Here is a 25,530-nt window from a genome sequence, read left to right as displayed (position 1 = left end):
GGCGGGCGGGCGGGCCTGGCGGCCGGGGGCTTTAGGACGTGAGCTGGAGGCCTGCCGGACAGACTGACGTGTGAGCCGCATCGCGGGAGGCGCATGGCGGGGATGGCGCTGGCGCGGGCCTGGAAACAGATGTCCTGGTTCTACTACCAGTACCTGCTGGTCACGGCGCTCTACATGCTGGAGCCCTGGGAGCGGACTGTGTTCAGTATCCTGTCTGGGCCGCGGGCGCGGGGGCCGGGGTGGGGGCGCGGGCCGCGGGGCCGCAGCTCCCAGGCCCCGGGCCTGGGGTGGAGGTTGGAGCGGCGGCCTCGCGGGTCCAGCGCGCGGAAGCCAGGGGGCCGGGGAGGTCTGGTGGCCGAGGGTTGCGCTCGCAGGATTAAGTTGGGCATGGGGGAGGCGAGAACTCTTGAGATCCGGGGTCACCCGTGAGTCGCTGGACCCAAGGTGGAAGCGTCTTGATTCTGGAGGAAATCCGCGAGGGTGATGTGTAACCCGGTATGTCCCCTGCACTTCTGCCGCGCCTTCCTTTGGTTCAATCCCCTGTTCCTGTAGGAGGCGGGGACCGTGTAACAGTGGAGCACATCGCTCCGGCTTGGATGCCTTTGACCTTTAAGTGTTCCTGATTTAGTTGGCTTTGGGTCTACCGAGAATTCTGACCAGTTAACCAGCTTTTAAGCCAGGTTCTGAATTTGTAGGCATGATATTCCAGTAATTTTGGAAAGCAGTTTAAGTTATTGTATCTTTTTGGTCTTCAAGGTGGATAGTTATAAAAGTGTATTTATTGCTTCTTCGCACCGTAGGTAGAAGCTGGGCCAGAAAAGTGCACTTTGTGATTAGCTGTCGGTAGGGTTTGAAACTGTTTTGGTGGATAGTTAATAAATTCTTGTTAATAACTATTGAGTGGTTACTATAAACAAAGCAATTGTGCAAAGCAAGTTGTCTGTTATCTTAGCTAACTTTAAGAACTTCAATTAGTAACTCAGGATTGTGAAGATAAGCTCCCTAAAAGTCTGATGTTTCTTGTCTTGTCTCTACTTGTCCACATTGATATCCTTTGATGATATTCTTGCACAATAAATACTGATAGTGAAGTGTAACTTTTAAAAATCTCAGGCCGGGGCCGGGCGCGGTGGCTCACGCCTGTAATCCCAGCACTTTGGGAGGCCGAGGCGGGTGGATCACGAGGTCAAGAGATCGAGACCATCCTGGTCAACATGGTGAAACCCCGTCTCTACTCAAAATACAAAAAATTAGCTGGGCATGGTGGTGCGTGCCTGTAATCCCAGCTACTCAGGAGGCTGAGGCAGGAGAATTGCCTGAACCCAGGAGGCAGAGGTTGCTGTGAGCCGAGATCGAGCCATTGCACTCCAGCCTGGGTAACGAGAGCGAAACTCCGTCTCGAGAAAAAAAAAAAAAAAAAAAAAAAATCTTAGGCCAATACGAAACAGATATTTCACAAAACATGTTTAGTTTATCCACATTCTCTCCTTTTCAGTGTGGTTTAATTGGAGTAACTTACTTCAGAACAACTTTGAGAATGCATTGTTGCATTCCAGTGAATGACTGAGGTGATTTCATTCCAAGCCTTATCAAGTGTATTTATTTGTTTTGAAATAACAAGGTTGTACTCGAAGCTGAGTCTTTTGTTTCAGCACTTTTGAGGAATTTTAGATGCTTTCAAAGCGATTTATTTTTGTATTACTGTTGGCATTTCTTTCCAAACCTGGAATTTAAGAACCAGAATGCATATTTTGGATTTAGACTCTGAATATAGTTTGCTTTGATTTCTTGCACCATTTATTTGTAGCTGCAGTTTAGTCTCACTCTTTAGGGCTCACAGGGTCATGCCTTGTAAAATATATACTTAAATGCATATTTAATAGAAGCCTCTCAGTAGAAGCAAGTATATCTTGACTGACATAACACGTCCTAACATTAATTTTTTCTTTTTCTTTCTTTTTTTTTGGGGGGACTGTGTTTTGGTCTTGTTTGCCAGGCTGGAGTGCAATGGCACGACCTCGGCTCACTGCAACCTCCGCCTGCTGGGTTCAAGCGACTCTCCTGCCTCAGCCTCTGGAATAGCCTGGATTTCAGGCTCATGCCAACATGCCTGGCTAATTTTTGTATTTTTAGTAGAGACAGGGTTTCATCACGTTGGCCAGGATGGTCTCAAACTCCTGACCTCAGGTGATCCACCTGCGGCAGCCTCCCAAAGTGCTGGGATTACAGGCTACCACGCTTGGCCAGATTAATTTCTTTCTTCTTTCTTTTTTTTTTTTTTTAAGACAGAGTCTCGCTCTTTCGCCCAGGCTAGACTGCAGTGGTGTGATCGCCGCTCACTGCAACCTTTGCCTCCAGGATTCAAGCGATTCTCGTGCCTCAAGCTCCTGAGTAGCTGGGATTACAGGCGCCCCACCACCACGTCTGGCTAATTTTTGTATTTTTAGTAGAGATGGGGTTTCACCAAGTTGAAAAAAAAATTGAAATTGTAATTTCAGGGGATATTGATAACCTACTATCACCATGCTTTCCGGGGTCATTCTTGAGCATCTGAATGGATGTGTAGAAATTATTTGCTTCTCCACTTCCCAAATCAAATAGCTAGCAGTTAGTTAACAGCTGTTGTAGACCGAAAGTCAATCTCGGCCGGGTGCGGTGTCAGTTCTCTAGCCTGGCCAACATGGTGAAACCCCGTGTCTACGAAAAAAAAGAAATACGAAAATTAACTGGGCGTGGTGGCGCGCGCCTATAGTCCCAGCTACTCGGGAGGCTGAGGCAGGAGAATCATTTGAACCCCGGAGGCGAAGGTTATAGTGAGCCGAGATCGTGCCACTGCATTCCAGCATGGGCGACAGAGTGAGACGTCATCTCAAACAAACAAACAAACAAAAACAAAAGAAAGTCAATCTCTAACCTGGCGCGGTGGCTCACACCTGTAATCCCAGCACTTTGGGAGGCTGATGCTGGCAGATTGCTGGAGTCCAGGAGTTTGAGACCAGCCTAGGAAACATGGCAAAACTCTGTCTCTACTAAAAATTCCACACTTAGTCGGGTGTCGTAGTGCACGCCAGCTACTTGGGTGGCTGAGGCACGAGAATCTCTTGAACTGGGGAGGTGGAGGTTGCAGTGAGCCCAGATGGCACCACTGCACTCCAGCCTGGGCAACAGAGTGAGAACCTGTTCAAAAGAAAAAAAAATCTCAAGTGAGTATAAGTATTTTTGAACTTACCTAGGTTAGAAAATTGCGATTTATAAAAAAGATTTTAAGATGTGTTTTTAAGGAAAAGCATCTATTGAATCAAGTCAGACACATTGTAAATAGTTCTTGAAACAGAAGATTCAGAAGTAAGTTTTGTAAATTCTTCCTGGCTAGGGCCTATATGCTAAGTTTTCTTTTACCATCTGTCTTTTCTCTTCTCTTTTCTATTCTTTTCTTTTTGCAGTGATGTGACCTAGGTTCACTGCAACCTCTACCTCTGGGATTCAGGCGATTCTCCTGCCTCGGCCTCTCAAGTAGCTGGGACTACAGGCTGTGCCATCATGCCCAGCTAATGTTTTATATTTTTAGTTGAGATGGGGTTTCACCATGTTGGCCAGGCTGGTCTTGAACTCCTGACCTCAAGTGATACTCACCTCAGCCTCCCAAAGTGCTAGGCTCGATTACAGGCATGAGCCACGATGTCTGGGCTACCATCTGTCTTCTGATAAGACATTCGAAGTGATACATTAGCTTTTGGTTTGTCAAGGGGTATTTGAACTTTTTGTATGTGCAAACATGTTTCTATCTTACAAAAAAATGGGACATGACACTTGCATCAAGACAAAATATAACAATAACAAAGAATCTGATCAGTGCTAATTAGTATTACAGTATATAGTGTAAAAGGAGACCTGCCATAGACTGAGAACCACTGACCTCATCTCAGGAGGGGATATTTTTAACATGTTTCAAAAGCCTCCTTTCCCAACTGGCATCCAAAGGTGGGAAAGAAAAGACCAGGTTTTGTGACCAAGACAGGCTTTTGTAACAGTGAGACACCCTCTGAAGTACCTCACTGGATAACATTGTAACCATGCCTGTTGAGAGGTGAAAAAATTAAAAATAGTTTGTTAAAATAATTTGAATCAACTTTGGGAAGCCAAGGTGGGTAGATCACCTGAGGTCAAGAGTTCAAGGGCAGCTTGGCCAACATGGTGAATCCTTGTCTCTACTAAAAATACAAAAATTAGCAGGATGTGATGGTTGGTGCTTGTAGTCCCAGCTACATGGGAGAATTGCTTGAACCCAGGAGGCGAAGGTTGCAGTGAGCCAAGATCGTGTCGTTGCACTCCAGCCTGGGCAACAGAGCAAATACTGTCTCAACAACAACAACAACAACAAAAAAAAAAAAAAAGAATAATAATAATTTGAATCAGAAGTATGCTATTTTAATCTATTTTTTTTTTTTTTTTGAGATGGAGTCTCCCTCTATTGCCCAGGCTGGAGTACAGTGGTGCAACCTTGGATGGCTCACTGCAACTTCTGCCTCTTGGTTTCAAGCGATTGTCCCGCCTCACCCTCCTGAGTAGCTGGGACTACAGGTGTGTGCTACCATGCCTGGCTAATTTTTTTTTTTTGAGACGGAGTTTCGCTCTTGTTACCGAGGCTGGAGTGCAATGGCGCTATCTCGGCTCACCGCAACCTCTGCCTCCTGGGTTCAGGCAATTCTCCTGCCTCAGCCTCCTGAGTAGCTGGGATTACAGGCACGTGCCACTATGCCCAGCTAATTTTTTTGTATTTTGAGTAGAGACGGGGTTTCACCATGTTGACCAGGATAGTCTCGATCTCTTGACCTCATGATCCACCCACTTCGGCCTCCCAAAGTGCTGGGATTACAGGCTTGAGCCACCGCGCCCGGCCACCTGGCTAATTTTTGTATTTTTTAGCAAAGGCAAGGTTTTACCATATTGGCTAGGCTGGTCTTGAACTCCTGTCCTCAGGTGATCCACCTGCCTCGGCCTCCCAAAGTGCCGGGATTAGAGGCATGAGCCACCTCCCCTGGCCTAATCTTGTTTTATTAATTAAAAAAGTAAAGTCATATTAGTCTGTAATCACTGGGCTATATTTGCCTATCTCTGCTGCTGCTGATGTTTCCATGGCATTTTATTTTAAGCAAAATGTGGGCAGTTTTTTGGTTTATGTTAGGAATTAGATTCCCCTTTAAAGACAGTTCATGTGTCTTGAAAACTTTTTTTTCCCCATTTTTAAACCACAGTGCTGGGCACACAATTAATGCTTTAAAAGCAGTTGTTTAATTGGCTGGGTGCAGTGGCTCACGTGTGTAGTCCCAGCACTTTGGGAGGCTGAGGTGGGAGTATCACAAAGTTAGGAGTTCAAGACCAGCCTGGCCAATATAGTGAAACCCCATCTCTACTAAAAATACAAAAAAATTAGCCGGGCATGGTGGCGGGCACCTGTAATCCCAGCTACTCAGGAGGCTGAAGCAGGAGAATTGCTTGAACCCAGGGGGCAGAGGTTGCAGTGAATTGAGATCGTGCCACTGCACTCCAGCCTGTGTGACAGAGTGAGACTCCATCTTAAAACAAACAAAACAAACAGTTGTTTATACATTGATTTGTTATTTTATCTTATTTTGAGACGGAGTCTTGCTCTGTTGCCCGGGCTAGAGCACAGTGGTGCGATCTCAGCTCACTGCAACCTCCACCTCCCGGGTTCAAGCACTTCTCCTGCCTCAGCCTCCTGAATAGCTGGGATTACAGGCATGCCCCACCACCCCTGGCTAATTTTTGTACTTTTAGTAGAGACAGGGTTCCACCATGTTGGCCCAGCTAGTCTCAAACTCCTGACCTCAGGTGATTTGCCTGCCTTGGCCTTCCAGAATGCTGGGATTACAGGAGTGAGCTGCTGCTCCCAGCCAATTTGTTATTTTAAACCAATTGCAGGAGTATTTGAGAGTAGGAAAAGAGACCTTTTTTTTTTTTTTGAGACTGAGGTTTACTCTGTCACCCAGGCTGGAGTGCAGTCGTGGGATCTTGGCTCACTGCAACCTCTGCCTCCTGGGTTCAGTTGATTCTCCTGCCTCAGCCCCACCACCATGCCTGGCTAAGTTTTATATTTTTAGTAGAGACGAGGTTTCACCATGTTGACCAGACTGGTTTCGATCTCCTGACCTATCCACCCACCTTGGCCTCCCAAAGTGCTGGGATTACAGGCATGAGCCACCACGCGAAGCCGAGACCTGATTTTAAACCACTTTTAGAGTAGCTTTGGAGCTTGGCTGTTTCTGATGAACAAAATTCAGTTATCAGAGAGAATTTAAATTTAAAAGGATTAGGAGAACTTTAAAAAAATATGTTATTATTTTGTTTTTTTAAGAGACAGGGTCTTCCTCTGTCACCCATGCTGGAGTGTAGTGGTGCAATCATAGCTCACTGTAGACTTGAACTCTTGGGCTCAAGTGATCCTCTCGCCTCAGCCTCCCCCTCAGTCTCCCAAATAGTTGGGGCAATTTTTTTTTTCTTTTTAATTCTTAGTAGAGACAGGGTCTTGCTATGAAACCAGGCTGGTTTCAAACTCCTGGCCTCAAACAGTCCTCCCACCTCGGCTTCCCAAAGCGAAGGAGAACTTCTTTGACTTATCTTGGAGCTGTTAACAAAATTTACATTGCTTTGTTTACTCATTTATATAATGTATATGTTGAATTCTGTACTTCACAAATATTATTATGTACCTTCTATTTGTCAGATATTATTCTAGAAATTGGGGCTATAACTGTAAATAAAACATAAATTTTTTCTTCTAATGCCACTAGATAAATAAATGAAATATATAGATTATTATATTGTTGTTATGGATAAAAATAAAACAGAACAGGATGGAAAGTAAGGAAGAAGGAGGTTTTTTTTTTCCTTTCCTTCCCTCCCTCCCTCTTTTCCTTCTTTCTTTTCTTTTTCTTTCCTTCTTTCTTTTTTTGACAGGATCTTGCTCTGTCACCCAGGCTAGAGTGCAGTGGCATGATTTCGACTCCAGCCGTTCTCCCACCTCAATCTCCTGAGTAGCTGGGAATACAGGCATGTTCCATCGAGCCTGACTACTTTTTCTTTCTTTCTTTTTTTTTTTTGGAGAAACAGGGTTTTGCTGTGTTGCCCAGGCTGGTCTCCACTACTGGGCTCAAGTGATCTGTCACCAGCCTTGGGTTCCCAAAGTGCTAGGATTACAGGTGTGACCCACCCACCATGCCCAGCTGAGTTTTTTTTTTTCCTCCCCAATTTTAGCTAGAGTGGTCAGGAGAGGACATTTGGAAATATTTAAGCAGCGAGATAATTCTAGAGGAATGAGCATTCCAGGCAAAAGGTACAGGAAGTGCAGATGCCGAGGCATGAGGAAGCCTGGCATGTTTCAGGAATAGCAGAGAGGCCAGTGTGGCTGGAGCCAGATGAAGTGGGGTGTGAACAGTAGGAAAGGACAGATGATGAAGGGCCTCTCAGGCTGATTTGAGGACATGAAGGCAGGTGCTCATACGTTTTCAATACCTTTACTGGTTAAAATCCAGTAACACTTTTTTTCACTGACATTTTAATGTTTAATAAAGTAGGAAAATGAGCCATAAGAATATACATTTTTGTTGGGAAAGGTAAGGGAAATCTTCCCATTTTTGTTGGGAAGGGGATAGCCAGAGGTCGGTTAACAAATACAAAATTATAGCTAGGTAAGAGGAATAAGTTCTAGTGTCTATAGTACTGTAGGGTGACTCTGATTAACAATTTATTGTATATTTTCAAATAGCTAAAAGAGCAGATTTTGAATGTTCCCAACACAAAGAAATGATAAATATTTGAGGAGATGGATATGCTAATTATCTTAATTTGATTATTATACACTGTATGCATGTATCAGAATATCACATTGCCCTCCATAAATAGGTATAATAATAATAATAATAATAATTTTTTTTTTTCTTTGAGATGCAGTCTTGCTCTGTCACCCAGGCTGGAGTACAGTGGCGAGATCTCAGTTCACTTCACCTTCTGCCTCCTCAAGTGATTCTCCTGCCTCAGCCTCCCAAGTAGCTGGGATTACAGGTGCCTGCCACCATGCCCACTAATTTTTGTGTTTTTAGTAGAGACGGGGTTTCATCATGTTGGCCAGGCTGATCTTGAACTCCTGGCCTCAAGTGATCCTCCCGCCTTGGCCTTCCAAAGTGCTGGTATTACAGGCATGAGCCATCATGTCCTGCCAATAGGTATAATTATTTATCATGTGTCAATTAAAAAAATAAGTGGGCTAAGCCCTTTTCAGCCTTAGCCCACCTGCACCCAGGTGAATAAAATAATAATAAGTACTGGGTACAGTGGCTTGCACCTGTAATACTGGCTACTTGGTTGGCTGAGGTGGGAGGATCACTTGAGTGTAGGAGTTTGAGACCAGCCTAAGCAACACAGAAAGACCCTGTCTCTAAAAAATAAAATAAAATGATTAAAAAAATATAATTTTCTTTTCTCCCTGGGACTCCAAGCTATTTTCATTTTGGATGGACAAAAATAGAACCTATAAACATTTTTTTTGTTCATTTTTTTTCTTTCTTTTCTTTTTTTTTTTTTTTTTTCAATTTTTAAAGACAAAGTTTCAACATATTGGTCAGGCTGGTCTCAAACTCCTGACCTCAGGTGATCTGCCCACCTCAGCCTCCCAAAGTGCTGGGATTACAGGGGTGAACCACCACACCTGGCCAAAAGGACTTTTTTTTTTTTTTTGCATCTCTGTATACTAGAGTAATTAAAGTATTTGAGAATTTCAAAAATATGAATTTCTAAGCTGTAAATAAAATAGATTATACATCTTTATGGTTGAAAACACAAAAGATACAAAAAGGTAGTTGGCGATAGTCTTCTTTCCATCCCTACCCAAGCCACCCCGGGACAACCAGTGTCAGCAGTTTCCTGTGCCTCTCCTGAGATATTCTGTGAATATATAAAAAAATACTCTTAATAGGTATTGTTTTGGTGTAGTTTGGTGATATCAAAGTTTTTATAAGCCAAAAGAGGCATTTGAGGAATATATTTTGGTATGCCACCTGGGGAGGTAGTAATAATGATTGGTATGATTTCCTATAATTAAATTAGTATCTCTGCCTGTTTTTTTTTTTTAAATATGTAAAGTATATTTTGTAAATGGACGCAGCAGACAAAGCAAAATTGATAAAGAAAAACCCTATGTCTGGTCAGTGGGCATGTTTAAGTCACCATCTGTCTTTCCTGAGCTAGTCAATAAAGGGAATTATAATTAAAACCTCAGTTCACCAGAGTCTTTCTCTTTTTCTTTCTTTTATTTTTAGAGACAGGGTCTTGTTCTGTCACCCATGCATGAGTGCAGTGGTGTGATCACAGCTCACTGTAACCTTAAACTTCTGGGCTCAAGTGATCCTCCCACCTATGCTTCCCAAGTAGCTGGGACTATAGGTACACACCACTTGCCTGCCTAAGTTTTAAGATTTCCTCCCTCCATCCCTCCCTCCCTCCCTCCTTTCTTTCTTTTTTCTTTTCTTCTTTTCTTTCTTTCTTTCTTTTTCTTTCTCCTTCCTTCCTTTCCTTCCTTTCTTTTCTTTTCTGAAGGTCTCGCTCTGTAACCCAGGCTGGAGTGCTGTGGCACAGTCATGGCGCATTGCAACCTCTGCCTCCCAGACTCAAGCAATCCTCCCACCTCAGCCTTCTGAGTAGCTGGGACTACAGGCGTGAGCCACCACTATGCCTGGCTAATTTGTGTATTTATTTTTTTATAGAGACAGTGTTTTACCATGTTGCTTAGGCTGGTCAGTTTTAAATTATTTTTTAGAGGTGGAGTTTCACCATGTTGCCCAGATTGGTCTTGAGCTCCTGGGCTAAGTGACCTTCTTACCTCTGCTTCCCAAAGTGGTGGGATTACAAGAATAAGCCACCATGCCCCCTGCCAAGACATTTTTTCTAAATGAGTTCCTTTTTTTTTTTTTTTTTTTTGAGACAGAGTCTTTCGCTGTTGCCCAGGCTGGAGTGCAGTGGTGCAATCTTGGTTCACTGAAACCTCTGCCTCCTGGGTTCAAGCAATTCTCCTGCCTCAGCCTCCCAAGTAGTGGGGGCTACAGGCACACACCACCATCCCTAAGTTTTAAATTTTTAGTAGTGACAGGGTCTTGCTGTGTTGCCTAGTTTGGTCTCAAACTCTTGGCCTCACGAAGTCTTCCTGCCTCAGCTTCCCAAAGTGCCGGGATTACAGGTGTAAACCACTGGACATGGCCTTTTTTTTTTTTTTTAAAGAACAAACCCCAAATGCTCAAATTTAACAATTTAAGCTATGTGTTCCAGAAGATGTACTTGATAGAGGATATATATGTTGTATAAATTGGAACGTTCAATAAATAGTAGTTATGGAATGATAGAAAGATAATATTTATGATCAATAGTTATGAGAAATAGAAGTTTTACAAATACAAGGATTTTGGTCAGCATATATTATATATGTTTCTGAAAAACTGCAAAATAATAGGGTTATGGGAAAATAGTATTGGGGCAGACCATTAAAAATGTATGCAACTTAGTAAGCAAGCACTAACAAAAACAATACTTGGCATCTTGAGGGAATAACGTGGATATCCCGGACAGGCAGGCTGCTCAGCTTTGCTGGAAGCTGCCCGAGGGGACATTAAAAATGCATGGACAAAAAATAAAAAACAAACAAAAATGCATGGACAAAGTTGAATGGAAATGTCAGCAGTGGGTGCTGATATAATGCAGATAGCGTGGGCTGCCATTGAGGCAGTGTAGGGGCAGTGCCACCCGCCACTGGCTGAGAGCTGTGCTACCCTAGAGGTGCCTTTCTCTGAAGAGATACTGGGTGCAAATGTGAATTTCTAATTTTCTTAAAATAGAGTTAAAGGGACTTCTGCCTGTATAGCAGCTGAGTTGAGAGATGTTTTCTGATGAAGGTGATACAGTTGACCCTTGATCCACTTGGGGTCTGCCCCCAGGCCCTCATCCTCACTCCCAGGCAGTTGAAAATCTGTGTACAACTTTTGAGTCCCCAGAAACTTTGCTAATAGTCTACTGTTGATTGGAGCATTACTGATAACATTAATAGTCGATTAACACATACTTTTTGTGTTATATGTATTACATACTGTATTCTTACAATAACGTAAGCTAGAGGAAAGAAAATCATAAGAAGAAGGAAGAGGAGGAGGAGGAGGGGTTGGTCTTGTTTCAGGGATGGTAGAGGCAGAAGACAGTCCATGTATAAGTAGACCTGCACAGTTCAAACTCATGTTTTCAAGGGTCACTTAGTTATTTTCCCACTGATGAAATATCCCATATGAAGGAATACAGCTCCTATACTCTACTAGTCATGTGTAGGTTATCTGATGTTACAGAAACATGTACTGTAGCAGTACAGATAATATTTCAGAGCAGACTGGGAATTTTTTCCCCATGACACTGGGATTTCAAATCTTCAAGAGGGTAATAGAAGCTCAAATCAAAAAACGAATGCCAGAGACATCATAACCTTAGTGACTCTGGGATTAGAGCTACAAACCATTTCCAGGATTTTAGTCCACAGTGAAAAATTTTCAGTTCGTGATCGTTACTCATTTTGCAGCATGCTTTGTTGTTTGTTTAGTTTTAAAAGAGCTTGTCATCAAGTTGTAGTTTCTAAAAACAATCTTCATGCTTAGGTTTGTATAATCAGCACACTATAGAAAGCTCAGAGAATGGGTTTTGCTTGCTAAACACTAACTTCTGATGCTGATGTGATATCCTTTAACATGATCCATGAATATCAAATTGGTACAGAGGACGGTGACAGTATAATATCTTCCACCTGCTTCAACATAAGGCAACTAGAAAAGTATCAAGAGATAGTTTATATATCCAGGAAAAATTAACTTTCTGTTTTTTTTTGAGATGGAGTCTTGGTCTGTCGCCCAGGTTGGAGTGCAGTGGCACGATCTTGGCTCACTGCGACCTCCGCCTCCTGGGTTCAAGTGATTCTTGTGCCTCAGCCTCCTGAGTAGCTGGGATTATGGGCATGTGCCATTGTGTTGTGCTAAGTTTTGCATTTTTATTATTTTTATTATTTTTTAATATTCTTTACCTATTTTTTACAAACCTGTTTCACTCAATTTTTGTATTTTTAGTAGAGACGGGGTTTCATCATGTTGGTCTCAAACTCCTGATCTCAGGCGATCCACCCACTCGGCCTCCCAAAGTGCTGGGATTGCAGGCGTGAGCCACTGCACCCACCGGAAAAATTAACTTTCTTTACATTTCCGTTGGTGAGGATCTGCAGTTTTTTGAGGTCAGGGGAGAAGAAAACTATAGTCAGACTGGCTGGAAGGAAGAAAGAGTTCCTGTTTGGGGCTTCATTCAGTAGCCGGCAGCTGGTTTCACTTAGGGCTTTGATTGCTTTTCCGTAAACAGCATATGATAATACTGCGTCAAATGCTTTGTTTTATTTTTTCATTAAGATGATTTCTTAAATTAGATTTGTCAGAACTTTTGAGTATTTCTAAGGTTAAATAGCATTTTAGAATTGATTTTGCAAAAGAAATTTGATTACTATAGGATTGGATTGCTTTATTTTTATTTTTTTGAGGCGGAGACTTGCTCTGTCACCCAGGCTGCAGTGCAGTGGCGTGATCTTGTCTCACTGCAGCCTCTGCCTCCCGGGTTCAAGCGATTCTCTTCCCTCAGCCTCCCCAGTAGCTGGGATTACAGGCTCCTGCCACCAGCGCCCAGCTAGTTTTTTTGTGTTTTTAGTAGAGATGGGGTTTTACCATGTTGGCCAGGTTAGTCTTGAACTTCTGACCTCAGGTGATCCACTCGCCTTGGCCTCCCAAAGTGCTGGGATTACTGGCGTGAGCCACTGAGGCTGGCCATGGATTGCTTTAGATGTTGTTTTAGCTTTGCTTTTTAATGTGGCTAGTATAATCAGAGACTGATATCACTGAAATTGTTTAGACTAGTGAAGATGTATAAGTCATACCCACTGGAACAAAGGTCTATATGACCTTTTCCTAATAAGAAACTACCTTTAATTTTTCCAAGGTCTTGTGATTAGATTACCAAGGTGGGTGATGATAGTTTAGAGTTACTAATTGAGACAGGAAATGTTAGTTGCTGTGGTTTTGTTTCTGATGTACGGTACTTATATTCAAAGCATTTCCTCTGTTACAGGACTTTTTTTTTTTTTAAGGTTGCTGACAATGGCCTTTTTATGGGCAAAAAAAAAAAAATCCTTATTTATTTCCTAGCTGGCTGGAAAGTTAGCTTATGTTTAGGAAATTCCTCTTAAAGAAAGAGAAAACAACATAAAGATTCTATATATGGCTTCATATCTACTTGCTTTTATGTCCATGGAACCCATAAAATATTTATTTTATGCCCAGGTTATAAATAACCTCTGATTGTTCATTCAGCTCTTTAACAAACATTTATCTTCAGCACCTGCATAGTATCCTGGCACATTATTTGCTCAGTTCTGGGATGATTTATGAAGCACCTTCTTTACTAAGCAATGTACTATGGCTAGAAGCAAAGGCTCAGTAGAGGTGCTCCATCAAACACTTAAAAGTTGGCGTTAGAGACAGGTCATAAACACAAAACAAAACAGCCCATTTTTCAGTTTGAGGTTGTACTCTAAATTGCACTTTGTTCTCTATTGCTTGAGTCATGGAACCCCCTCTAGAATATAGACCTGATTAATTTGTATATAGCTACTGATACTTATGCAAACAACAAGAATTTGGTAAATAGAAAGATTATTACTTTGTATATTACCTTCCAATATATGTGTATTGCATAACACTGATTCATTTTTACATTTTTTTCTTTGTTTATGTGTGAAACAGAAGATTGCTTTATGGATGATTGAGAGGTGGTACCTAAATGTCCTCTTCAAACAAGCAGGATCCTAAAATGTTAATTAAAGAAAGGACCTCATTTTATGAAGGAACTCAGGTCTGGAGAGGTTGTGACATCCTGGGATTACACTATAAATTAATAACAAATTAGTAGCAGGATGAACTTGGGCAAACATAGGTGTAAGTCATGATGTTAAATGCTCAAACCCTCAAAGAACAGTTTTAATGAGGATTACATTGCCTTCTCTTGCAGAATAGATTCGATTCTGAATTCTCACAACTCTGAAAGATAGGTGATGTGTGTCCACATTTTATTGATAAGGAGACTGGTATTCAGAGAGCTTTTGACACAGGGATGGAAGAGTTATGACTCAAACCTGGGTCTCCTCCAGTGCTGTATTGTTTCTAATACCCTTTTCTTACAATTCAGTGTGTCAAGGATACTTTAAATTTTGAGAGGCTTGTTGCATAATGAGATGGATTGAGAAATCTGTTCCAGATAGCAAATTATAGTTGGTATGCTCTGTTATATATATGTTTAGCCTTGTGAAATGAGATGGATTGAGAAATCTATGCTGGATAGCAAATTATAGCTGGTATACTCTGTTATATATAAGTTTAGCTTTGTGAGAGCACTTCTAAGGAGATAAAGGGCACATGTTTGCCAGCCTTCCAAATGTCACAATAAACCAATGCCCAGGCTAGGTGTGGTGGCTCATGCCTATAATCCCAGCACTTTGGGAGGCCAAGGTGGGCAGATCACCTGAGGCCAGGAGTTTGAGACCAGCTTGGCCAATATGGAAAATTATAGAATATAGTCTCAAACCCTTTTGGAAGGCCTAAAAGTTTTTTCTGTAGTTCTTTGCTGAAGGCAGCCTAAATCCCCTTTACATTTAGTTAATAAGTAAAGCAAATAGCTAAGGTATATGGAAGCATTTACCTAACTAACTTGTTTACTCATGTGGTCTTAAAACTAACCTTTCAGCCAGATAGCCCTCCCAGGAGGAGATCGACCAAGATTACCTTCTAATAGTGTTTGCTTTGGGCATCAGAACCTGTCCTTTAATCTCTTCTCTCTGGTGGTGTTGACTCAAGCTTTTGTCAATTAAACTTTACTAAATAAATGCAAGTCTCACTAGCTGGTAGGGGCCAGCAGTTGCAACTGTTTACAGCACTCTCCAAGGAGTCTGTAAGCGTCCACAGACCCTCAGCCAAACTGGCAAAGCATAATATCTGTGTGGCAGTGTACTTTATTCATCCATCACTAAGTCAAGGTCTGTAAGACATATCCCCGTGAGCAGTGACCCAGACATCTGGGCTTACCTGTTCCTCCTGGCTGACTTGCCAAAATATGTTAACTGTGGAGGATGTCCGGGTTCTTGGCATTTTGAACATACAATTGGTCAAAATGCACAAACGAACAAGAAAGGAATGAAGGGTTTTACTGAAAATGAAAGTATTCTCCACAATGTGGGACTGGGCCTGAGCATAAGGGCTCAAAGGCCCCATTACAGAATTTTTGGGAGTTTAACTGCCCTCTGGGGGATTCCATTGGTTACTTGGAATGTATGTAAATGGAGAGGATGAAGAAAAGTTACAAAGTAATTTACTTGGCCTACACCCTGTGGAGAGGATATTTTCTATCATAGCTGAAGTGTGAATTGGCCTTATGTTTCCTGCCTCCAGAGCTGATTTTTTTCTGCCTCACTGGTCTCAAGTGATCCACCTGCCTTGAGTTCCCAAAATGTTGGGATTATAGGTGTGAGCTGCTCTGCCTGGCCACTTTTTATTTTTATTTTTATTTTTATAGAGACAGAATCTCACTCTGTTGCCCAGGCTGGATTGTGTATACAGTCTTGAACTCTAGTATCTTGTATTTTAACCAGGCAATAAAACCTTTTCAAGTTTTGATAAGTTCTTGTTTCACTTAGAATAAAAAAAATCATGCTTTTATATGCATATAAAAGATTTAAAAGCTTGACAATTTAATATTCACAAACTTAGCCGTCAGATTCTTGATTTTTAGTGGAATAATCTCTGTTAGACTAATTTATGCATGTTCCTTAAATGATATATTCTCCATACTTAATTGAATAATTAGTACCATAAAGACTATGTAACATACATATTCAAATAGCTGTTTTATAGTAATTACTCCTACTGGAGTTGAAATTGAGCCAATGACCTTAAGGTTATTACTATACCATTTTCATTTGTTTGGTATATAAATTTATAAGGTTTATATAAAACTATAAAAAGCAAACTTTGTTCTTAAGTATAATATTGCCTAGAAACTGGTTTTGTCTTTTCTATAGTCATTATCCAGTTTGTCAGCCACAATAATGTGTGGAATATGGAGAAAGCATCATAATGACTCTAGTCAAGTGAATGCCACTCTTCAGCAGATGTCTATTTAGTATGTTTTGTATTAGATGTTGGAGATACAAAACTAATATTATTTCTCTGTTTAAGGAGTTAATGATTTGAGTGAGATAAGTACCTCTACAAATAGGTAATGTCAGGTGATAAGTGCTGTGTTATTCACTTTAATACAGGGTATTAAAGGAGCTTTATTGAGCATTAGGGAATAATTAGTTCTGCCAAGGGGTTGGGATAAGAATGGGAAAAATTATGAATGCCAGGGAAGGCCTAAGGCCTCATACAAGAGGAAATAACTGCTGAGCTCCTAGAATTATTAGGTTTTACTAAGGGGAATAGGGCTTTTCATATGTAGGAAAGTATATGGCATCATGGTTAAGAACACAGATACTTGGAGTTGGACGATTTGGTTTGGAGCTGGCCCCTTTACTTTGTTGTTGGGGAAGTTACTGGAACTAGATGACGTGTTTAACATAGTACCAGACACGTGCTAGACATTCACAAAGTGAAAGCTGCTGCTGCCACTATTATTTTTACTTATGCTATTATTAAATAATAAGCAAAGCCAGAGCAGTATGGAAATATATAATATTGTTTTCTGAGACTCTTGTGATATGGCTGCAAGTAGGATATATGTACATTAGGGAATGGTTTAGTCTGTTGGGAAGTAGAGTGGAAAAGTAGCATGGTAGATGTGGTTGGTCCTCACCTAGGCCCCCTTTCTTTTCTTTTCTTTTTTTTGAGATGGAATCTCACTCTGTCGCCTACACTGGAGTGCAGTGGTGTGATCTGGGCTCACTGCAACCTGGCCTCCTGGGTTCAAGCAATTCTCCTGCCTCAGCCTCCCAAGTAGCTGGGACTACAGGAATGCACCACCACACCCAGCTAATTTTTTATTTTTAGAAGAGAAGGGGTTTTACCATGTTGGCCACGCTGGTCTCGAACTCCTGACCTCAGGTGAGCCGCCTGCCTCAGCCTCCCAAAGTGCTGGGATTATAGTTATGAGCCACCATGCCTGGCTTCTTCGCTTTTTTTAAAGTTAATTTTTTTTCTTGGTAGAGACATTGTCTTATTATGTTGCTCAGACTAGTCTCAAACTCCTGAGTTCAAGTAATCCTCCCACCTTGGCCTCCCAAAGTGCTGGAGCCACTCATCCCAAAGTGGCATGAGCCACTGCACCCAGCTTAAGTCCCCTTTAATAGCTGATATACCCCGCCAGTCTCTGTGAGTGTTGGCTGCTAATGACTTATAGCTCCCCGTTTCTCCAGAGTATTGTCCTCTGCCAAGCAGCTTTCTTAGGTGGTTTTTCCTTATCCCACCCTATAGCCAATGACTGACAGATAAGGAGATACAAAAGGTCAGGCCCCTTGTATCAAAGCAGTGCCAACTATGTGGTACAATTTATGCTCCAGAGTGCCCTGTGGAAGGCTGAGACTCTGTCCCTACTTAGCTTATTTCCTCTGCTCTATTATGTACTCACTCCCTCAATAAATAGCTTGTATAAGAATCCCTGTCTTAACCTCTCAGTCCCTAACTACTTCTGCAGATCCTAAGACTTGGAGCTAGATCAGAAAGGTCCTTGAATACTTGCCTTAGAATCGTAAGTGCTGTCCTGTAGGCATTGGAAACTTAATGGATTTAAAAAGGATCATTCTACTAAAGGGGACGTGGACAGTGGCTAGAAGCTTAAAGGATGATAAATGCCTCAAATCATTTATCATTGATTAGGATAGGGGAGGTGAGATTTAAGAGTCATTTGTAGGAGTTGGGAAATAACTGAGAAGTCATAGGTAATTTGAATATGGGGAGAAGGAATAAAAAAACTAGACTGGATGACTTTGCAAATAGTTATGTCAATTGGAAAAATAGGACTCATAGAAAAAGGTAGTTGGAGAAGGTTAATGTGTTCAGTTTGAATTTAAGTTACCTTGTTGAATGTCATAGATGGAAATGTACAGTAAGTAGGTAGAAATATCTGTCTGCACTATGGAAGATGAGGTGAGGTTGACAACATTAAGGTACAGATTGAACATCTCTAATCTGAAAATCGAAAGTCTGAAATGCTCCAAAATCCAAAACTTTTCAGCAACAACATGACAGTTAAAGGAAATGATCATTGGAGCATTTTGGATAATGGATTAGATATGCTTACCTGATAAGTGTAATGCAAATATTCCAATTTTTTTTTAAAAATCTGAAATTTGAAACACTTCTTATCTCAAGCATTTAGGATAAGGGATACTCAACCTATAGTTGTTGTTTTTTTTTTTTGAGACGGAGTTTCACTCTTGTTACCCAGGCTGGAGTGCAGTGGTGCGATCTCGGCTCACCGCAACCTCCGTCTCCCAGGTTCAAGCAATTCTCCTGCCTCAGCCTCCCGAGTAGCTGGGACTACAGGCGTGCGCCACCATGCCCAGCTAATTTTTGTATTTTTTAGTAGAGACGGGGTTTCACCTTGTTGACCAGGATGGTCTCGATCGACCTCGTGATCCACCCGCCTCAGCCTCCCAAAGTGCTGGGATTATAGGCTTGATCCACCGCGCCCGGCTCAACCTATAGTTGTTTAAGTTATGAGAGAGTGTGAGGCCCATGACAAAACAATGGGAATTCCATGTTTTCAGTGGCAAGTAATAAAATCTAACAATAAGATCTTCTTTAAGAGTAAGAGGATTGGCCAGGCGTGGTGGCTCACGCCTGTAATCCCAGCACTTTGGGAGGCTGAGGTGGGCAGATCACCTAAGGTCAGGAGTTCGAGACCACCCTGGCCAACATGGAGAAACCCCATCTCTATTAAAAAAAAAAAAAAAAGTAAGGGGACTGACCAGCCACTTGTAGTGGCTCACACCTGTAATCTCAGCACTTTGGGAGGCCGAGGTAAGAGGATCCCTTGTGCCCAGGAGTTCAAGACCAGCCTGAGCATCATAGGGAGACCCCATCTCTACAAAAATAATAAATCAGCTGGGCATGGTGGTGGTGTGTGCCTGTTGTCCCAGCTACTTGGGAGGCTGAGGCAGGAGAATTGCCTGAGCCTGGGAAGTCAAGGCTGTAGTGAACTATGATTGTGTCACTGCACTCCAGCCTGGATGACAGAGTGAGACCTTGTCTCAAAAAAACGTAAAGGGGATTTATTAGGTTAGTATGTAAACATCCAGTGGTAGGGTGGGCTTCAGGGTTTTTTGATTAGGATTCTGACTCCATTTTTCTGTGATTATTTTTGTCCCACCACCTTCTTGAGTCAGCTTTGTTCTGAATCTTGCTTTCCTCATGGAGGTAAAGTGACTCCAATTGATTGCAAGATTCCATCAGCAAGCTGCATATTCTAGGAGAGAGCATCTATGTTCCGGGATTCCTGGCAGAAGTTCTAAGCTTTGAGCTGGTTGATCAGTTTTGAGGTAGGGCATTGTTACCAAGAAAAAGGGATCCCCTCTAATTGGTTAAGACCAGTCAGGGCTAATCTATGAAGATGGGTTAGTCCAACCAAAAGGGCATGGCTGCTATACTAGGAGGCGAGGTAGAGGATGCTTGCCAGGAAAGCACGAAGTTCACTCTAATAATCTATCATCCATCATAAAGGAAAGAGCCAGTGAAAAACAGGGAAATGGTAAGAGAGATTAAAAGAGGGTCTTAGAGAAACACCTCAGTCCACAGTAGAGTTTTGAAGAGTGGAAAGGTTTTTTTTGTTCCATTTTCTGTTTGTTTTTTGAGACAGGCTCTGGCTGTGTTGCTCAGGCTGGAGTGCAGTGGTGCCCTTCCGGCTCACTGCAGCCTTGAACTCCTGGGCTCAAGTGATCCTCTCACCTTAGCTTCCAGAGTAGCTGGGACTACAGGCATAAATAGAAAGGGTTTTGAAGAAGAAGGACTGGCACTGTAAATTCAAACAGCCTTTGGATTTGATAGGAGACCACCAGTGAGCTTAGAACAATGCCTACAGTCGAGTAGTAAGAATCAGATGGTGTGTTGGTGATGAACAAATATATGGCTATGATAGAGAAACAGCAAATATATATATTTTTCTTTTTTTAAAAAAAGAAATTAGTAAATAGAAGGTGGTAGTTTAAGGAAGAACTGGATTAAGGGAGGTTAAAAAGTAAATTGTAAAAAAAGTTTATAAGAGACTTTGGGGTGGGTGCAGTAGCTCACGTCTGTAATCCCAGCACTTTCAGAGGCCGAGGTGGGTGTATCATGAGGTCAAGAGAGGGAGGCCATCCTGACCAACATGGTGAAACTCATCTCTACTACAAATACAAAAATTAACTTGGTGCACACCTGTAGTCCCAGCTACATGGAAAGCTAAGGCAGGAGAATCATGCAGATGTTGCAGTGAGCCAAGATGGCGCCACAGCACTCCAGCCTGGTGACAGAGCAAGACTCCGTCTCAAAAAAAAAAAAAAGAGAGGCTTTCTGCCCTTGTTTGCTGGATGAAGAGAATGAGTTTATGGTTTGAGTCAGGCAGTCTTGGTCTGACCTCTGGCTCTAAAGACAGCTTCCTGTATGGCCCTGAACAAGCTACTCAATTTTCTCAGCTTCTGATTAATGATAAACATAGTAAGCATTTCATAGGAAAGCTGTAAGGGTTAAGTAAACTAATGTAATTGTGGAACAGATTTATCAACTAACCTGTTATACAAATATTAGTTGGTAGTAAGCATTGTTTATTTAAACCCTATCTTCTCATAAAAGAATGTAAGTTATGTTAGAAATAATAGTATGTAGAGCTGAAAGATATGTAGAGTTGAGAAAGGAGAAAGGCAAGTGAAAGAGGAGAAAGAATAAATGAGAATATGTGAATTAATAAAGCATGACCCCAGTTCAAAAACAGCTGTTCCTGTTAGCATGCCGTGTAACTGTGCAAAGCCAAAAGCCCTTAGACATAATTTTTGCTAGCAGTATTTTGTGTGGCCCCAGAGAGAGGCCTCTTGTTGACTTCTATATATACAGTTTCAGTTCCTTTTGTAATAAAAAGAAAGGAACACAGTACAGAAAGGCTATTGTTTAGGTTATCAAGACGACTTTTATTTGAAGTTGTTGCAAATAGGAGCAATAGTGATAATAATGTTTAATAGTGATAATAATAAATAAATGTTTGATAGTAGCAAGTGCTGTCATTTTATATCCTTAAGCTAGCGTATGATTGATTTTAGCTTTGTCTGACTCTAAAAATACTTTTAGCTACATTCTAGTCTAATTCTAAAGTTCTTTGATGTTACATTCTTTTTAGTTAAGTTGGTAGACCTTTTACAGTCATTAAGTAGAATTTTATTCCTACGTATTTATTTCTTAGGTTGAACAGTATCACATTCTGTGCTTCATTTTAAGCAGTCTGGCCGGGCATGGTGGCTCATGCCTGTAATCCCAACAGTTTGGGAGGCTGAGGGGGTGGATCACCTGAGGTCAGGAGTTCGAGACCAGCCTGGCCAACATGGTGAATCCCTGTCTCTACTAAAAAGAAAAGAAAAAAAAATTTTTAAGCAGTCTGATGTTTTCAATTATACAGGGAGAATAACATTACCTACTTTATATTGTGATAGTAAAGATAGAATGAGCTAAAACAAAACAAAACAAAAACCAGCTTAGAATGGTGCCAGGCATGGTTGTTAGTGGCTGGCATTATTCTTGTTATTACTTCTTTATCAGTACTTGACATAAACCAGAAAACAATATGTGAATGGGTACTTCAACATACAAGAATCATTGAAAACATTTGGGGATTTAGTTTTGAATAAATTAAGAATAGTAAGTTTCCTTAACTACAACTCAGATTCCATGCTGGTTTCCATTGTGGGGATGGCACTATACACAGGATACGTCTTCATGCCCCAGCACATCATGGCAATATTGCACTACTTTGAAATTGTGCAATGACCAAGATGTGACCAGGATCAGAGGTTCCTTGGGGAAGACCCACCCTATGAAGTTGGAATGAGACCATCAGATGTGATAAGAAACTCTTCTAGATGTCAACATAACCAACCTTATAAAGACTAAAATTCATGAGTAGAACAGGAAAATCATCCTGACTCATGGGTCGTGTTATTTTTAATTTTCAGAGAGGCTCCTGTATAGCAGTTTTTGTCTATTTTAACATTGTAGCCATTTGTACTTTGATATCAGTATTTTCTTAACCTTTGTGACCCTTTCAATATTACCCCCGTGAAAGCTTTTCTTAATGTAACTTTGAGTACATTTTAATTGCCTTCTATTTTTAAAACTTAAAATCATTAGTTGGGCTTTACTGTTCTTGCTATTGTATGGCATATACATCTGCCTGGATATATTTCTACTCTTGACCAAAGTTTTGTAAGAACAATATAAGATTTCGGGTAGGGGTATGGGGAGGGAAGATATTTTATTCAGAACTACTTAACAAAAGACTTACCTGTAAGCTTGAACTCAGGAGTACAGTTTTAGCTATCTAGACTCTAACAGCTTTTGCTTTAAAACTATTAAAGTGTTTCTTAATGAAAAAGACAAGATCTTGCTAAAGTTAAAATAAGGAACATTTCACCTTTTAAATATTTAATTCTTTGTGCACTTATTTCCAGAAAACTTTGGTGATAATTCTTGAGACAAAAGGTGGTTAAGTAGCATTATTATGTAATGCTTATAGATCATAGAGTTTTTAATAGAAGATAAATCCATTTCCTCTGAGGGTCACTATTAACAGTGTACTTCCTTAAATTTAGTTTAATGACTGTAATGGGTGCTGCATTTGCACACTCCATTAAGTTATGATGAGATGAATTGTTGTTAAAAATTATAGCAAAAACAAATGTAATCTTGGTTAAAATCCTTTCACTCTTTGTATTTTTTTTTTAAGATTTTTATTCCTTAAATGTAAAATGACTACCTAATTTTTTGATGTAAATTCATTAAATGCAAAGAAAAAAATCAGCTGATGTAGCAGTATATCTTTTTCTTGATGGTTAAATGTTGATTTAGTATTTATGTTTCTGAATTGCTTTCTGTCTGTGGAGAACAAGATAAGCAGTAAGTATGTCTTATTGTATGTCTTGCAACATGAAAATATTGCTAACTAAAAAAAAAATTAGGCATCATGTGTTTTAACATGCTTTCCAGCATACGTTTTGCTAATTTTTAAAACTCAGTTTTTTTTTTTTTTTTTTTTTTTTTTGAGGTGGAGTCTCGCTCTGTCACCCAGGCTGGAGTGCAATGGTGCAATTTTGGCTCACTGCAACTTCTGCCTCCCAGGTTCAGGCGGTTCTCCTGTCTCAGCCTCCTGAGTAGCTGGGATTACAGGCGTGTGCCACCACACCTGGCTAATTTTTTGTATCTTTAGTAGAGATAGGGTTTCACCGTGTTGGCCAGGCTGGTCTGGAACTCCTGACCTAATGATCCGCCGCCTCAGCCTCCCAAAGTGCTGGGATTACAGTGTGAGCCACTGCTCCTGGCCAAAATTTAGGTATTTTTTGCCCTAAATTTTAAGGACTAGACTTTTGAAGTATTTTATAGTTTAGAGGTCTCGAGTAATATATAAATGTTTAATATTTTTAGAGTCAATTTATATCATCACAATTAGATAGGAGTAGTGAGAATAATATGTAATTACCTGATTTGAAGTAGTTAAAAATTGGATATGGTCATATCTGAACTATAATCATACTATCTCAAGAAAAATAACATAAGGATTTAACATAAATCCTCATGTTCTGTTAATGCCCAAATTTGGCTTTCCTCCACTATCCCCCATAGAGAACCACTGACAGGTGGATGTCTAATATTCCTCTGGTGGGTTGAAGGCAGGAGAAGTTGAGAATCACTAGTTTCAGTGGATATCCAGATGACCTATCCTGGCCTTCTATTCAGAAATCTGCAGTTTGTCCTCACTCTTTGCTGAAATTCATTAAATTGCTGTTGTAGAACTGATGGTTAGTATGAACACTGACCTGTGAGACATATGGAAGATAAAGTTTAGTCTTACAGGAAATCTTGAGGAGAGTCAAAAGGGAAATGGGAGCATGTCTATTGAGAGGTGATCAGGGAAGTTTATGCTCACTGTCTGATGCAAATGTCTGGTCTATTTGTTAGTAAATAACAAATGGGGAAATCATTTTCACTTTTTGTTTAAAATAAGGTATTTATAAGCATACCTTGTAGTTATTGTGGGTTCAGTTTCAGACCACTGCAATAAAGTGAATATCTCAATAAAGGGAGTCACATGAAGTTTTTTGGTTTTTCCCTGCATATAAAAGTTACATTTACACCATCCTGTAGTCTGTTAAGTGTGCAATAACATTATGTCTTTAAAAAAAAACCCCAATATACCTATTTTAATTAAAAAAATTCTTTATTGCTAAAAAAGCTAATGATTATTTGAGCCTTCAGCAAGTCATCATTTTTTGTTGGAGGGTCTTGCCTTGATGTTGATGGCTGCTGACTGATCTGGGTCATGGTTGTGGAAGGTTGGGGTGGCTGTGGCAATTTCTTAAAATAAGACAATAGTAAAGTTTGCTGCGTTGATTAACTCTTCCATTCATGAAAGATTTCTCTGTAGCATGTAATGCTATTTGATAGCCTTTTACCCACAATAGAACTTCCTTCAAAATTGGACTCAATCCTTTCAACCCCTGCTGCTGCTTTATCAGCTAATTTTATAAGATATTCTAAATCCTTTGTTGTAATTTCAGCAGTGTTCATAGCATCTTCACCAGGAGTACCCGCCATCTCAAGAAACCACTTTCTTTGCTCATCCATAAAAGGCAAAACCTTGTCTGTTCAAGTTTTATCATGAGAATGCAGTAATTCAGTCACATCCTTAGACTCCACTTATAATTTTGCTATTTTTAGCACATCTGCAGTTAACTTCCTCCACTGAAGTTTTGAACCTCTCCAAGTCATCCATAAAAATTGCGATCAACTTCTTTCCAACTCCTGTTACTGTTGATACTTTGACTTCCTCCAATCATAAATCTTAATCGCATCTAGAGTGGTAAATCATTTCTGGAAGGTTTTCAATTGACTGCCTAGGTCCATTAGAGTAATCACTACTGATGGCAGCTATAGCCTTACACAATGTACTTCTTTAATAAAGACCTCAAAGTCAAAGTAACTCCTTGATCCATGGGCCACAGAATGGATGTTATGTTGGCAGGCATGAAAATGATATTAATTTCCTTGTACATCTCCATCAGAGCTCTTGTGTGACTAGATGCATTGTTAATGAGCAGTAATATTTTGAAGAGAATCTTCAAAATAGTAGTAGGTCTCAACCGTGGGCTTAAAATATTTAGCAAACCATGCTGTA

At 40.8% G+C, this 25,530-nt stretch overlaps 1 protein-coding gene across 1 annotated transcript; it reads left to right on the top strand.

Moving 5' to 3' along the window:
• Positions 1-44: 44 nt before the first annotated feature.
• Positions 45-23,159, top strand: SPTSSA (serine palmitoyltransferase small subunit A). The gene is made up of 2 exons (XM_064365779.1): positions 45-205; positions 22,027-23,159. Exons 1-2 carry the CDS (start codon positions 94-96, stop codon positions 22,128-22,130), a joined length of 216 nt encoding a protein of 71 aa, XP_064221849.1. The 5' UTR covers positions 45-93; the 3' UTR covers positions 22,131-23,159.
• Positions 23,160-25,530: the final 2,371 nt, after the last annotated feature.

The sequence above is a fragment of the Aotus nancymaae genome, unplaced genomic scaffold (assembly GCF_030222135.1).
Source record: "Aotus nancymaae isolate 86718 unplaced genomic scaffold, 86718_ANA_hifiasm-v0.15.2.pri h1tg000062l, whole genome shotgun sequence".
NCBI classification, from domain to species: domain Eukaryota; kingdom Metazoa; phylum Chordata; class Mammalia; order Primates; family Aotidae; genus Aotus; species Aotus nancymaae.
This window is presented reverse-complemented; position numbering and strand designations above follow the sequence as displayed.